General features: G+C 47.4%; 3 protein-coding genes across 4 annotated transcripts; all 3 read right to left on the bottom strand.

The window, feature by feature from the left end:
* Positions 1 to 393: 393 nt before the first annotated feature.
* Positions 394 to 4,040, bottom strand: alyref (Aly/REF export factor). Its single transcript, XM_047019950.1, has 6 exons — positions 3,666 to 4,040; positions 2,008 to 2,145; positions 1,644 to 1,791; positions 1,421 to 1,487; positions 962 to 1,151; positions 394 to 699 (listed from the first exon to the last, which is right to left on the bottom strand). Exons 1-6 carry the CDS (start codon positions 3,903 to 3,905, stop codon positions 685 to 687), a joined length of 798 nt encoding a protein of 265 aa, XP_046875906.1. The 5' UTR covers positions 3,906 to 4,040; the 3' UTR covers positions 394 to 684.
* Positions 4,041 to 4,307: 267 nt separating this feature from the next.
* On the bottom strand, positions 4,308 to 8,197 carry mcrip1 (MAPK regulated corepressor interacting protein 1). 2 transcript variants are annotated; one of them, XM_047019954.1, is made up of 5 exons: positions 8,057 to 8,197; positions 7,297 to 7,394; positions 6,659 to 6,774; positions 6,171 to 6,275; positions 4,308 to 5,185 (listed from the first exon to the last, which is right to left on the bottom strand). In XM_047019954.1, exons 2-5 carry the CDS (start codon positions 7,302 to 7,304, stop codon positions 5,121 to 5,123), a joined length of 294 nt encoding a protein of 97 aa, XP_046875910.1. In that variant the 5' UTR covers positions 7,305 to 7,394; positions 8,057 to 8,197; the 3' UTR covers positions 4,308 to 5,120. The 2 variants fall into 2 exon arrangements, with proteins under 2 accessions (XP_046875910.1, XP_046875912.1); XM_047019956.1 differs by having other exon boundaries at positions 7,992 to 8,157.
* Positions 8,198 to 8,689: 492 nt separating this feature from the next.
* ppp1r27a (protein phosphatase 1, regulatory subunit 27a) lies at positions 8,690 to 12,867 on the bottom strand. The gene is made up of 3 exons (XM_047019875.1): positions 12,089 to 12,867; positions 10,513 to 10,663; positions 8,690 to 10,127 (listed from the first exon to the last, which is right to left on the bottom strand). Exons 1-3 carry the CDS (start codon positions 12,525 to 12,527, stop codon positions 10,007 to 10,009), a joined length of 711 nt encoding a protein of 236 aa, XP_046875831.1. The 5' UTR covers positions 12,528 to 12,867; the 3' UTR covers positions 8,690 to 10,006.
* Positions 12,868 to 14,025: the final 1,158 nt, after the last annotated feature.

Genomic DNA, 14,025 nt, shown 5'->3' with positions numbered 1-14,025 from the left:
AAGTTGCAATTTATAGGATAGTGGTGACATCTGGTGGTTACAACAGTTATTGCACCAATGTTTTTTAATAATTTAATACATGTATTCGATAGCGCTGGCTAAAAAAAAATCCGGATCAGTTAGTCATAGCTGGCTAGCTCTCGACAGTGATGTCTGTTCAGCCAGTGAAGGAGGAATATTCATCAAACAAGAGCGATGAAGCCACCTTTAATATTCTTAACCCAAGACAAACTAAGAAAAAAGAGCCGCTTGGAAATTCTACTTGTCAAGACATGGTAGTAACGTAACTTGTTTCAGCAGGTGATTTTGAGTTCCAGGACGGTTAATCTCAAACCGAATACGTTGGCTAATTTGAGCTAGTCGAGTTGAATCAATAACAGGAGTCAGTGATGGTATGGTTAATGCATACTGCAGGTTTTATTACAATAATCTACAGTGGCAGGATCAGCAACAGGAACGGTCCTACTTCTCTACCTACAGTCAAAACCAGTTTTTTTTTTTTTTTTTCTCAAAAAAAAAAAGAAAACAAATCGGTAAAAAACACTTTCGGAGCATTTAAAAGGAGCAAGATTGGTACATGAATTATCACATTAGAAGACATCCAAGTGTAAAATATTATGCAAGTTTGAACTGCCAAAGCCTTCCGCCGCGATTGGAGGGGAGGGCAGCAATTGAACAGGATATTCAGGTGGTGTCCATCTGCAGACAGAAGAGAGACAACATCAGCACCAGGGACTACACAATCACCTCTGGAGGTCTGAAGAGATGAATCCTTCTAATTAAGAAACCCTTTCAGGCACAGTTATAACATACACACCCGACAAGCGAGTAGTTAACTGAACAAATTAAAATGTAAAAAAGCTGAGTTTCTGCACACTGCTAATCAAAAAGATGCACGACACAGAAGGATACTTAATATGAAAATCAAACGCTCCTTTTATCCCCCTGAGCCCAGACGTACCCTGGCGTTGTAGGCGTCTAGCTGAGCGTCCAGCTCTTCGGCTGAGAGTGCCTGCTTGTTGTTTCCCCGGCCTCCTCGGCCCCGGCCTCTGGTCCCCCCGCCCCCCAGGGCTCCTCGGCCTCCCCGGCCTCTCTGCATGCCCCCGAACCCCCCCACTCTCCTGTTAATGCCTCCTCCACCTCGGTTCAGGCTGGAACAAACACAGTAGCCAGTTACAACATGTCACCCATAACCAGACCCTCTCTACTAGTTGTGATGGTTAGAAATGACAGAAAAAATACACAATCCTTTCTCTTTTAGGTTGATGTCACAAAGCTGAAATGTTTAGTTCTGCATGTCTTTGCAGTCAAAGCCAGAAACAAAAACACCTTTAAAACGAGCAGGATTAGACTAATCTGTCATTTTGTTTTTTATACACAAGTCTTCAACCAAGGCTCAAGACGGCCTAGCGCTCCTTACCCCTGCATAGGAGGGCGTCTCTGTGTGTCGATCTGTGACGTAACCAGCTGGATGTTCATGGGCCGACCTGTCAGGAGAGAGAGTGCTGTGGTTAGTCACCAACTCCAAACGAATCAAAACACAACGCAAGCCCAAGTGTGGAAAACAAAACCACTATTTCCCTTTCCCTCTCTAGTTAGGAGGTAGGAATGGATGCTGCCTGGAGACAGGCACTAGGACCCACCATCTAGAGGGACGCCATTATACTGTTTCATGGCCTTAAGGGCGTCCGCTCTCCTCTCGAAGTGGACATCGGCCGTGCCAAGGCTCCGGCCTGAGCGGTCGTAGTGAACCGCTGCCTTCTTCAATGTCCCAAACTCAGCAAACAGCTCCTGTAGGCAGGGGGCAGACGCAGTGAGCAAACCAACCAACTACAGCGGCTAACAGGCAGGCTAAGGCCACCATCTTCCTCAAGGTTCAATCTAGGGGGAATCTTAGTTTCATCATTACAGGCCAACTTCAGTTATATCATTTCATGCTGGCAGTGAGTCTATTGGGGACTACGGCAAACAAAGTAGAGTTTTATTCATTCAAAATACAAGTAGTACCTGTATGTCTGCATCTGACACCCCAAAGTCAAGGTTGGAGACCAGAAGCTTCCCTCCGGTTTCCACACTGGCGCCGCCTCCTCCGACCCCGGCGTTAAAGCCGTTGTCGTACATGTCGTGCTGCCATTTCTCCGGGAGCTGCAACAGACGAGAGAGAGAACGCACCTGCTGACTCCAGGCTCTCCTGTCTCTGTCAATCACAGAGTCCACATGGAGGCTGTCTGGCAGGCAGGCGGGCGGCTGGGTGTTGGGGCAAGCAGACACGGGCTCCGCTTCCACAAGGCCAGACCGGGGCAGGGATCTCTAGCACCCCCCTCCCCCCCATCACACGATGAACACTCCCACACATACCCTTCCCCCCTTTCAGATATCCCTTCCACCATTAATACAAATGATAAGGCTACTACAGATCTAGCACAGTCTACTATGTGAGACAACTGGGTGTGAATACAGAGGCTTTACAAATGCTTCACAACGTCACACTTCAACTGTAAAGATTGTGGAAACAAATGTGCTAGAACTATACAAGCTGATAGCACGTCATTGACAACTGGCTAATTGAAGTTGTACACACAACACCACATTTTATCTATTGCCTCATCTAAACCACCAATGGTTGTAATCTCAAATCCTCTGCCCACCCCTTATGTGGTCTGCTAGCTACTGCAAGCTAACCACGTTTTCCTCTGTTCTCTTGCCATCTGCGTCTCCCACCCAAGGCTCTCCAGACTGCCACTTCCGGGAAAACAATCCGAACTGGTGTAGCCCTCTTCCAGGTCGTCTCCAACGGTGCTCTGACGTGATGAACTCATCCGAAAAAGTTCATTGGATCGCCTTAAGAAGGCTCGGAAGGATGAAGTGTCCGTGATTTAAGAGGCAAATAGCGCTGGCTTGGACTGTGACCACAACCGCCACCTATCCAGAGTATGCAATGGCGGATCATCTGAGCGTCCATTTTGAAACCACGCCATTTTGATAGTGGCTTGTGTGATGACTGCTTATATAATTATTTGAAATTGGACATGAATAAAATACTTTTAACAGGGTTAAAGTCCGTTAGGCACTCAATCCAGAAAAGATCACACCGGTTAGGTGTCGGTCAAGCAAGCGCAGATTGTAGAAACCCGCCAGCCACTCCCAAACAAAGGACGCCTTCACCAAGATGTGAGCGCTGGAACCAAAACTACTCCAATGTGCGGGGGAGGGGGGGCAACTTCCAAATGAAGAGGGGATTTTCAATGCGGTGGTTTCCAGGACACCAGCCGGATGTTTTTTTGGGGGGGAGGGGGGTGAAAGATACATTTTAACGACTGTTGAAGACTAACTAATTCGGTGATGGTTTGAGGATGCTGGATCAAAATGGCACCATGTAGGCCGTGCGCAGATGATCCCCGGTTAGCCAGTGTGGCTAACGTTAGCTAGCTTGTTCCAACGCCTCTTCTCAAAAAAAGATGTTTAACATACGGGTTGGGGTAAAGGACACATTATGCATTCAATTTCCATTCAAACTCAACCGCAATTTAGAGAGCCTCCCTCATAATTCGAGGTTAACTCGACGGTTAAGCGCTCGATTGCCTAGCAGCAAGCGACCACCAGGCTTTTGCAGGTTACCCGATGTTTTCCTTTTTCCTCTCCTCATTCCTCAAATTTTCTCATACCCTGCTATACGGTGTAGGTCTGCCTCTACCACGGATCAGGTTCGGTCGATTCCTCAAGGGGCCGGATCCTCCACCACGGCCTCCAAAGCCTCCACCGGCGCCTCGCCCAACACTACCACCTCGGCCCCCGCCAGAGCCTCCTCGGCCGCGGCCTCTTCCACCGCGGCCTCCTGCTCCACCTCGCTGAACCCTGTTCTGTTTGATAATGTCATCTAGAGACATATCCATTTTATCGGCCATGATGTTAACGCTTAACAATATTGTCAGCGAACTTAAAAAAAGAGAGCCTAGCCTAGTCCCTGTCTTGCTTAAACGCGCCGGCGGGCTGTCTTCTCGAAGTCTTCAACCGGGAAAAAATACGTAAATGACGTAGGAGGCGGCTAATCTTTATTAGCGAGAGTCCCTCCCCTTGTTCATGTCGCACAAGATGACATCACTGTTGTGGTTCCTCCCAGTTTTCTGGGCAATGGGCACTACCAGAACCACGTAAATCCACTACATACGAATTGTCTTTTTTATACAGGCGATATTCTGTAATTTTGAACTACACTTTAATTGGAAATGAAGTGGATATGTATTGTATTAAGGCTTTATCGTGAGCCCACAGTTTAAGACCAACACAAATAAGCATTGAGAAAGAAATATTGTAAAAGTTTTTATTCAATGTTTTGTTTCGAGGCCAGGAAGTCAATTTAGGGCAGTATACTGACAGGAAGTGTACTTGAAGTCCATTTGAATGGGGGAATAATTAACAATAAAAATGTTGGCGTCGCTATTGAATAATATTTGGCTTCCAAAACTCGCCTGTACAGTCTTGATTAAATTTCAATACATCTACAATTCAGCTATCAAACTATCTTCTTCCCAAAAAATATAGAACTAAAAATGTCAGCCTTTCAGCATTCTCCTCCATAGTTACGTTTGTAGATTGATAAGAAAACAAGAGTTTCTATTTAAGACTGCAGTCTTTTGTTTGTGTCCCTGTGAAGAGTTTGTGTCCAGTTTTGTACCTCGGCATCGGGTTGTGGTCAGCACATGTCATGATACTCTGAATCTGTCCTGTTCACGATAAAAAAAAACAGAATGAACATGAAGTACTCATGACTTAGGAATCAAGAGCCAGGAGAAGAGGAAGATCCCAATCCTCTTGCATTCCATCCATATGATGGGGGGTGGAGGGGTAGAAAGCATGGGGACCATATCAACTGTGATGTTCATTTCTGGACATCAGCGTCACTGTGCCACAGTAAAGTGGGCAGCGTGTTGTGATCCAGGGGGGGAAGAAAAGAGAGAGATATAGAGAAAGAGAGATGAAAAGTGAGAGAGAGACAGGAAGGGATGGGTCTATATTCTGAGCTGGCCAGAGAGGCTGGAAGGCTGACGGGAGGTTGGCGTAGGATCAAGTTCCAGAGGATACGAGGTGGAGAGAGAAGCTGCCGGACTGGCAGGGAGAGACTAGGACTTCTTGGCTTCCTGTGTGTTGCGTCTCTTCATGTCACTCAGGTCCACTGGTGTAAAAGCTGGAGGAGAGCGACAGCAAAGTTACTGTTACTACTCTGTAAGAACGCACACAAATAAATAGCATATTAACTGTTATCCAATATCAGTGGTCTTCAGTCCTGTTCCAGGACAGCTACTTTTATGTATGTTTCTGCTCCAACACTAATTTAGCACACCTGATTCTAATAATTAGCTGGTTGATGTTCAGGTTAGTTAGAACTGCAGTTGGAACAAAAACCTACTGGAAAGTAGCTCTCCAGGAACAGGGTTGGAAACCACTGTTCTACATGATTCCCTGTAATCTGACATCTCTGTATTCACACACTATTAAATATGTTGTTTAATTGAAATGTGTTTAACTACAAGTTCTTCTGGTTCCACCCATTGGCACTTATTTGCTTACACAATGTATGCTTCATGTTCAGGCCACTCGCAATGTTTTTGGGGCCATCTCATTGTTTATGATAATTGACCTATGCACTTTTTGTAAAGCTCTCTCTTGTATGTTGCTTTGGATAAAAGCGTCTGCTAAATGAATAAATGTAAATAATGCCAGAGCGCTTTAAGAGTTCTTCTGCGGCAGAAGGCTGCGGTCCATCAGGACCAAAACCTCACGCCACACAAACAGTTTCTTCCCTTCCGCTGTTGGCCTCCTCAACAAGGCCAAGAGCTCACACTGACTCTAATGACTTCATGTCTAAAAACTTTTACTTTTGCACTACATTCAATTCCTGTAATTTTGTATTTTATATTGTAATTTGTCAACTTATATTTTATTTTATGCCCACTTTTATTCTATTTTAGTGTATTCCGCTTATTACTGCTAGTTTTAGTATAGTTAGACCACATATTTAAATTTAAGATTCCTATATGTTTTATGTATGTATTTATTGTATGCACCTTCCTGCCAAAGCAAATTCCTTGTCAGTGCAAACTTTCATGGCAAATAAATCCCTTTCTGATTCTGATTCTCTGTTTGTCTCCCTGATGCATCTCGACACGTACAATGGAGGTTAGGGTTAGGGTTCTTCTCCACGTACTCCTGGGGTCCACGGTCGTTGCGCTCGCTGTTCTGCGGTGATCTGATGTCCCTGAGAACACACTGCCAGGCTGGGGACGGAAAATGACAGACGTCAGAACACGGTAACATTCACGTAACCTTTTAGTCGTGTTCATTCACCGACATCGTCACGACAACGTCATTCAGAGAAACAGACTAAGATGCAGCGTGGCATGTTTTGTGTCTGATGGAGGGGGTTGCTGATCTGATGTGAGACTTAGGTGTGGGTACGTTTTACATTTATAAATGTATTCATTTAGCAGATGCTACCTAATAGGGCCTACATTGTGTCAGAGTTTTGAGAATGGAGGGAAGGAGCATTATGGGATGCATTTTTACGTATTGGAACACGGTCAGAGCTCCATGACGGACATGCAGTCCATCCTCGAGTACACATCAACGGATCAAGGCGAGGCTTTTGACAGCGACTCACTTTCGTGGATGAAGCGCACATTCTCCTCATGAGCTGGAGTGAAGAGCTCCCCAGTGTTGGTGGGGGATCTGGGGCTAGAGGTTCGCTTGTAGCTGTTAACCATTCTGGGAGCCGAGCTGGAGGACAAACAGCAAGTCAACAGCAGACACATACATGACCGAGCTACATATAGAGAGAGGCAGACAGAGAGAGACAGAGACAGACAGACAGACAGAGACAGACAGAGACAGACAGAGACAGACAGAGACAGACAGACAGACAGAGAGAGACAGAGACAGACAGGCAGACAGACAGACAGACAGACAGAGAGAGACAGAGATAGAGATAGAGACAGAGATAGAGACAGAGAGAGAAACAGAGAGAGGGGAAAGTGGTTGTCTGGCAGGCAGCGATGTGTTCCTTCATCTCTTTTCTCTCCAACATGTAATATTCATTATCATGTAAAGTATAGGAGCAGGACATGAAAATATGGTTCGTCTGGTCTATTAAGCTCAGCCAGTTCAGTTTCTACCTGAAGTACTTTCACCTATTGTCCACATTCCAGGGATTGGAATGTAATGTTTACCAGGAATTAGCCACTACAAAAGAGATGTCTGAATGAGGCTACAGGACTCACGCGACTTGATATTTCGTTTTACCTTGTCATTCTGTTTGCAGTCTGCACTCCCTCTTCACTCCTCTCTGGTGGACTGATAGGAGTTGGAGAGAGAAACGTTTGATAGCTTCTGTTGTACCTCTGAAATGATAACGTGACTGTTCGTTCAATCTTTTCATATTAATACTATAGTGAACATTCAACAACTTGTCAAATGTACACAACGGAACTATTATAAAGACAACAGTGATAAACACAAAACGTGTGTAGCTAGCTAGCTAACTGGTAAAACATTTGCTACTGTACCGGGCCGGCACACAACAAGGCTTTGTTTACATTTTTTTTGCTAGTAGCATCAAGCTAACGTCAATAGCTAACATATAGCTGGCTAGCTAGCGCATTATGAAACAGTGACGACTAACGTTAACTTTTTAGCTAGCTAGGCTTGCTAATTGTTAAACAGCAGTACGGCTGGATGCGTCGCAAAAGGCATGTTGTTTTTCTTGAATAAAATTGAATAATCTGTTCAGACAAATCAGCATTGACATTAAAACGGTAGTACTTGGATGTGTGATTTTACGCCGAGTCTGTAAAATTACACAGAAATACCTAATCTGGCGTTGCTGTTTCAGTACAAATTAGCAAGCTAACAAAAGCCATTTCTTGCATGTTGATTTTCTTTCTGCAAACACTCAAAATTCGTGAAACAAGGCTAGTATTGACAATTCGTTAAATTACCTATCGATTAATGGTTTATAAGTATTCGGGACATTTATAAAAAATATATAGATATATTTAAGAACCTGTCTTCAGATCCCTTTTCCTTTCGCTTTCTTTATTCCCCAAACAAGTATAGCTTCAGCAAGTTAGCCAGGCCTATCGTTGGCTAAAACGTTGCCAATGCCAACCAATCATTTCCGGGCAACGTGAACGGAAGTAGAGCTACCTGGTCTGAAGTCTGTTCTGAAAAGGAAGAGACTCTCTAATTTAGATGGACTTCAGTGTTGATGGAGACATTGGCTGACCATGGACCAGTTGTTAGATTCATCACATGTGCGTAGAGCACAAGTGACATTGTGCGAAGTCAGCATTAAAGGTGAAGCTTGCCAATCACATTACGGTGGTTCAAAGGTCATACGTATAAGCATCTGGCTAAATAAATGTAATGATCCGTGTTAATATGATACTATCAGTATGGAATCGTGTATATTGATGAAGATGGACACAACTGGCAGCCAGATGCACACTGCGGTGCGACCTGAGAGCTGTACTTTTGCCTCAACCAATCATGCTTGAACTATTAATAAACAAATAAAGAGAAATTCAACTTGTGTGTCCTTACAGGGATTTGTAAACATATGTATGTGGTCTACTTATGTGGTATTGTGTTTTCATGTATCAACACGAGATCATCAATCGAGAAGTGAGAAGAATTGTAATATTTATCAAAAAGAGCAGCTTTATTTATGAAAACATAGTATGTACAAAACAAGAACAAAACAAAAAATGATAAGACTTTCATTGACGATATTCAGTTAAAATGAGCAGAACACCATTAATATTGTAGATCTTACAACATAACCCCTAGTTATAACATGCACTTTGTAGAACTTGTATAACATGTTATATAAAAACACCACCTGAGATGACACACTGCAACAGCACAGGGTCACACATGGCATGAAGAAGTTTCCTGTTGACACCTGGCTACATCAACACAGTGTCTTGGTAAATCCTAAAGAGCTAGGGGTTTCTCTCCATCTGCCCTGCAGGGAAGGAGCACTCAGCCCAGCTTACACAACACATGGATACTACATGGCCAAATCACAGACACCAACAAGGTTGTTTTTGTTGCTGTTGATGGCACAGTATGCGCAGAATCCACGATAGTGCCGACGAAGCATCCATAACAGTCCTGTCTATGACATAACAGTCCTGTCTATGACATAACAGTCCTGTCTATGACATAACAGTCCTGTCTATGACATAACGGTGATCTAGCGAGTCAGAGTTTGAAACATTCCTTCGGGAGACGCCTTCACGTACAGGAGTGGATTTGAAACACGTGACCTCTTGATCTGCAGTCACATGCTGTTCCACTGAGCAGTACGGATCAGGGAGTTAAATCATCCAGATGTTCTTGTTGGCTACTCTGCATTAAGCTGAACCACGAGTATTCCTGTGCCACGTCACTGAAAGCATGTGGCTTCTTTTATTTTGCCATGCTGCGCAACAGGAGATGGCGCTGTTTTGATGGTAATACCTCCTGGCATCAGGTCGTCATGGTTACGTCACCCACGGACCAAAGCATGGAACTTGATTTGCTTGTTGGTGTGGTGTGTGTTGATTGATAGGGTGTGTGTATAGCGTGAAGCACCAAACAGCAGGTCATTCTTTTCTTTGAAGCGAAGCGAGATAAAGACACCTTTACAAAGCGTATCCAAATCGATACACGAATATAAAAATAAGCCCTCCGAAAAGCAAACTGTGTAGAGACGTTTCGAAGCTCTTTAGCTGGGGTAGAAACACAGCGCCCCCCATGACCCACACTTCCTGCTCCTGTGTCCAGCCTGACCAGTCCATTCTCCATCCACTTCCCCCAGTGTCTGGACCAGGGAAGTACGTCTGTCCGCATATCTATCTATACATCCGTCTATTCACATCCTTCTACCCATCCACCCACCTGTCCATATTTCCATCCATCCATGCTCCGTCCAACCATCTGTGTGCCTACCCCAGGATTCATCATCCTGTTAGACACATCCTGTCTGGAAAACCTTAACCAGGTCTTTGTTGACAGGGTCTATGAGGTCAGAAGGCTTCTCCCCACTCTCGTTCTGCGCCTCACAGCTGGCGCCCAGAGACAGGAGGTACCTAGGGGAACAAGAGCTCCTGTTAGGGCTCAGGTAAACGTGATCACAGGTAGTCCAGGGCTGCACCATGTGAGTCTGGACCTAGCTGGCTATGTTCTGTCAGGTGATTCAAGTTAGGAAGGTCTGTGGACTTCTGTATCAAGCATTGACCTCCTTGGTAATATATATCCCTCTCATGAGCTTTAATAATTGTAAATATGTGTGTGTGCCTGAATGTGTGTGTGCCTGAATGTGTGTGTGCCTGAATGTGTGTGTGCCTGTATGTGTGTGTGTGTGTCTGAATGTGTGTGTGTGTGTCTGAATGTGTGTGTGTGCCTGAATATGTGTGTGTGCCTGAATGTGTGTGTGCCTGAATGTGTGTGTGTCTGAATGTGTGTGTGTCTAACCTGGCGATGTCAGGGTAGCCGTCGCTGCAGGCCATGTGGAGCGCCGTCCAGCCGTCCTCGTCCCTCTGGTGGACGTCTGCGCCGTACTTCACCAGCAGCTTCACACACTCCAGGTTCCCTGACAACACCGCCTCATGGATGGCTGCCATACCTGCAGACAGAGAGAGACACACAGAGGGAGAGAGAGGGAGAGGTAGAGAGAGGTAGAGACAGAGAGACACACAGAGGGAGAGAGAGGGAGAGACAGAGAGAGAGATAGAGGTAGAGAGAAAGATGTAGAGGGAAAGAGACAGGTGGAGACATACATGGGTATAAGTACAAAATTACATACATGACAGTTCAGTCAATGAGTATGTGAATATGCAAAAGGAGTAAATTTCAAGTACACTTCCAATTGTGTGGAAAAGAAAACTCGAATGAGACTGAACACAAGCCCTCATTAAATACATTTAAATGAGATTGAAGTATACTTCTTTTCCACTTGGGGTCCTTCCTAGCTTCCTGATGTAGCTGCTAACACTGACACTCCTTACATGGCCCCAGCAGAGGGTGGCTCTGCCCTCCCCAACCCTCCCTCCCTCCCTCTGCCCTACCCAACCCTCCCTCCCTCCCTCTGCCCTACCCAACCCTCCCTCCCTCCCTCTGCCCTACCCAACCCTCCCTCCCTCTGCCCTCCCCAACCCTCCCTCCCTCCCTCTGCCCTCCCCAACCCTCCCTCCCTCCCTCTGCCCTACCCAACCCTCCCTCCCTCCCTCCCTCTGCCCTACCCAACCCTCCCTCCCTCCCTCTGCCCTCCCCAACCCTCCCTCCCTCCCTCTGCCCTCCCCAACCCTCCCTCCCTCCCTCTGCCCTCCCCAACCCTCCCTCCCTCCCTCTGCCCTCCCCAACCCTCCCTCCCTCCCTCTGCCCTCCCCAACCCTTCCTCCCTCCCTCTGCCCTCCCCAACCCTCCCTCCCTCCCTCTGCCCTCCCCAACCCTCCCTCCCTCTGCCCTCCCCAACCCTCCCTCCCTCCCTCTGCCCTCCCCAACCCTCCCTCCCTCCCTCTGCCCTCCCCAACCCTCCCTCCCTCCCTCTGCCCTACCCTGCCCTACCCTGGCCTCCCTCTGCCCTCCCCAACCCTCCCTCCCTCCCTCTGCCCTACCCTGCCCTGGCCTGGCCTCCCTCTGCCCTACCCTGCCCTGGCCTCCCTCTGCCCTCCCCAACCCTCCCTCCCTCCCTCTGCCCTACCCTGCCCTGGCCTGGCCTCCCTCTGCCCTACCCTGCCCTGGCCTCCCTCTGCCCTCCCCAACCCTCCCTCCCTCCCTCTGCCCTACCCTGCCCTACCCTGGCCTGGCCTGGCCTCTCAACAGCCAGGCTCCTGTCTCACTCTCACTACGCACTCTCACCCACCTGCCTTGCAACCTGATTGAGACAAACAATTGAATTTAAATCGTTGTTGAGGGCTATAGAAATGATCTTTTATTTGAATCGATTTGATTCAGTGAAGCCCCATATGGCGATCTTAGGTTATTTGACAGGTCAAAGGTTAAGTGTTAAAGGTAAAAGGTTGAGGGTTAGACAGCAGCTCGTCCTCACCCGACAGGAAGACGGTGTCCAGGCGTATTTTCCTCGCCCTGATGAAGCGCCCGATCTGCTCCAGCTCCCCTCGCCGGATGCAGTCCTGGAAGATGATGTCATTGGGGAAACGCACGGCGCGGACGGGCTTGAGGGCAACGGGCGCTGATGGCGGGGGCGGGGCCTGAGCCGGTGGCCGCGGGGTCGCAGAGCTGTAGCGTGGAGGCTTGCTGTACGACGGCGTGTAACTAGAGACGGTCTTGTGGGACGGCGTATAAAGAGACGACGCGTAGTTTGTGGGAGTGTAGTTCGTAGGGGTGTACTTGGTTGGTGTGTAGTGGGTTGGTGTGTACTTGGTTGACGTGTATTGTGTAGGTGTGTATGTGGGGGTGTACTGTGTTGGTGTGTACTGGCTGTAGCGCGTGTACGATGACACCGGCAGATTGTAGCTGTACTTCATCCTTCCGGAAGACACGGCGGAACCTCCTCTCTCAGGATGAGAGGAGGAACAGGAGGAGGAAGGGGAGAAATCCAAGGAAACTCTAGAATCCACAGGGCAACAATCCAGGCACTCGGAGACTGCAGTCCTGCAGGGTCCTTACGCACGTCCCCTCCTGTCGCACAAGTCCCAAATGTTTCTTCTTTTTAAGGTGTTGACTCTCTCTCTCTCTCTCTCTCTCTCTCACTTTTTCCTCTTTCTTGCAGTTTATCCGTCCGGTCGTCTAGCTCCACTTGAGGTGTGTTTCCCCCGTGTGTGTAACTGTGTACTCGGGCTCTGCTCAGTGTGCGGTTCTGAGGGGGTAGGCAGGGCAGGGTCCCTATATCCCCTCTGTTGGGCTATTTTTGGGGGCACCATCCCTCCTATTGAATGACCAGCTTAGAAGTGAGTGTCCCTCGCCTTACTCCACCCCCCAGCCCAGTCACACGCTCCCAGGCATGGCCTCCACCCTGCAGCTCATAAACCCCCAGTGCCAGCACCCCCACCCAAGCCCCCGTACACTGTAACAGGTCCGATTTACATTCAAATGTTTTGTCAAGCGATTGCACACAGTTGTATTACGTAAGTTGTTTAAAAGACACTTGTTTAAGCATCATAACCACACACATGTTTGTGTGTACCAACTGCTGTTGGCTATTCTCGGGTAGATGTTGATGATCTGATCAGTCTGGACAAACACAGTTGTGTTCATCAGTTTGAACACAGCTGAGTGGAATGATCTGATGTATTTGTAGTCTCCCAATCAGGAAGTGGCCTATCAACCACACACACTGAAGAAGCATGGCCACTGGCTCTGATCCACATCCACACCAGTACAGTCTACAGGAGTGGCTGAATATTTTGCGTCCTCCAGTCTGCAGCGCTGCAGAAGGGGCTACACATATTCCAGTCGACAGCTGAGGGTTATTAATTGTTTGGAGCATGTTTTGCGTGGTGTTTGTGCCAGGCTCCTTAAAATGGCTCCCCCAGCCTCCACATGAAGTCATTGTGGGTCAGCGCATGAGGTATCAGTCACGTGTGCATGAATCAAAAGGTTCTGGATAGGGAGCCGAATCAGTTTCTAGATCCTGAAGATGATTCATGTGCATGGTTAGAGGATCGTTCCTTGTGGCAGAGAGACACTGACAGACACTGAGAGAGAGACACTGAGAGAGAGAGACAGAGAGACACTGAGAGAGAGAGAGACACTGAGAGAGAGAGACACTGAGAGAGAGAGACAGAGAGAGAGACACTGAGAGAGAGAGACAGAGAGACACTGAGAGAGAGAGAGACACTGAGAGAGAGAGACACTGAGAGAGAGAGACAGAGAGACACTGAGAGAGAGAGAGACACTGAGAGAGAGAGACACTGAGAGAGAGAGACAGAGAGAGAGACACTGAGAGAGAGACACTAAGAGAGAGACTCTGAGAGAGAGAGACAATGGGAGACATAGCAACGGCAACAAAGATTGCATCCACTC

This window comes from Hypomesus transpacificus, chromosome 4 (assembly GCF_021917145.1).
Source record: "Hypomesus transpacificus isolate Combined female chromosome 4, fHypTra1, whole genome shotgun sequence".
NCBI lineage: Eukaryota > Metazoa > Chordata > Actinopteri > Osmeriformes > Osmeridae > Hypomesus > Hypomesus transpacificus.
This window is presented reverse-complemented; position numbering and strand designations above follow the sequence as displayed.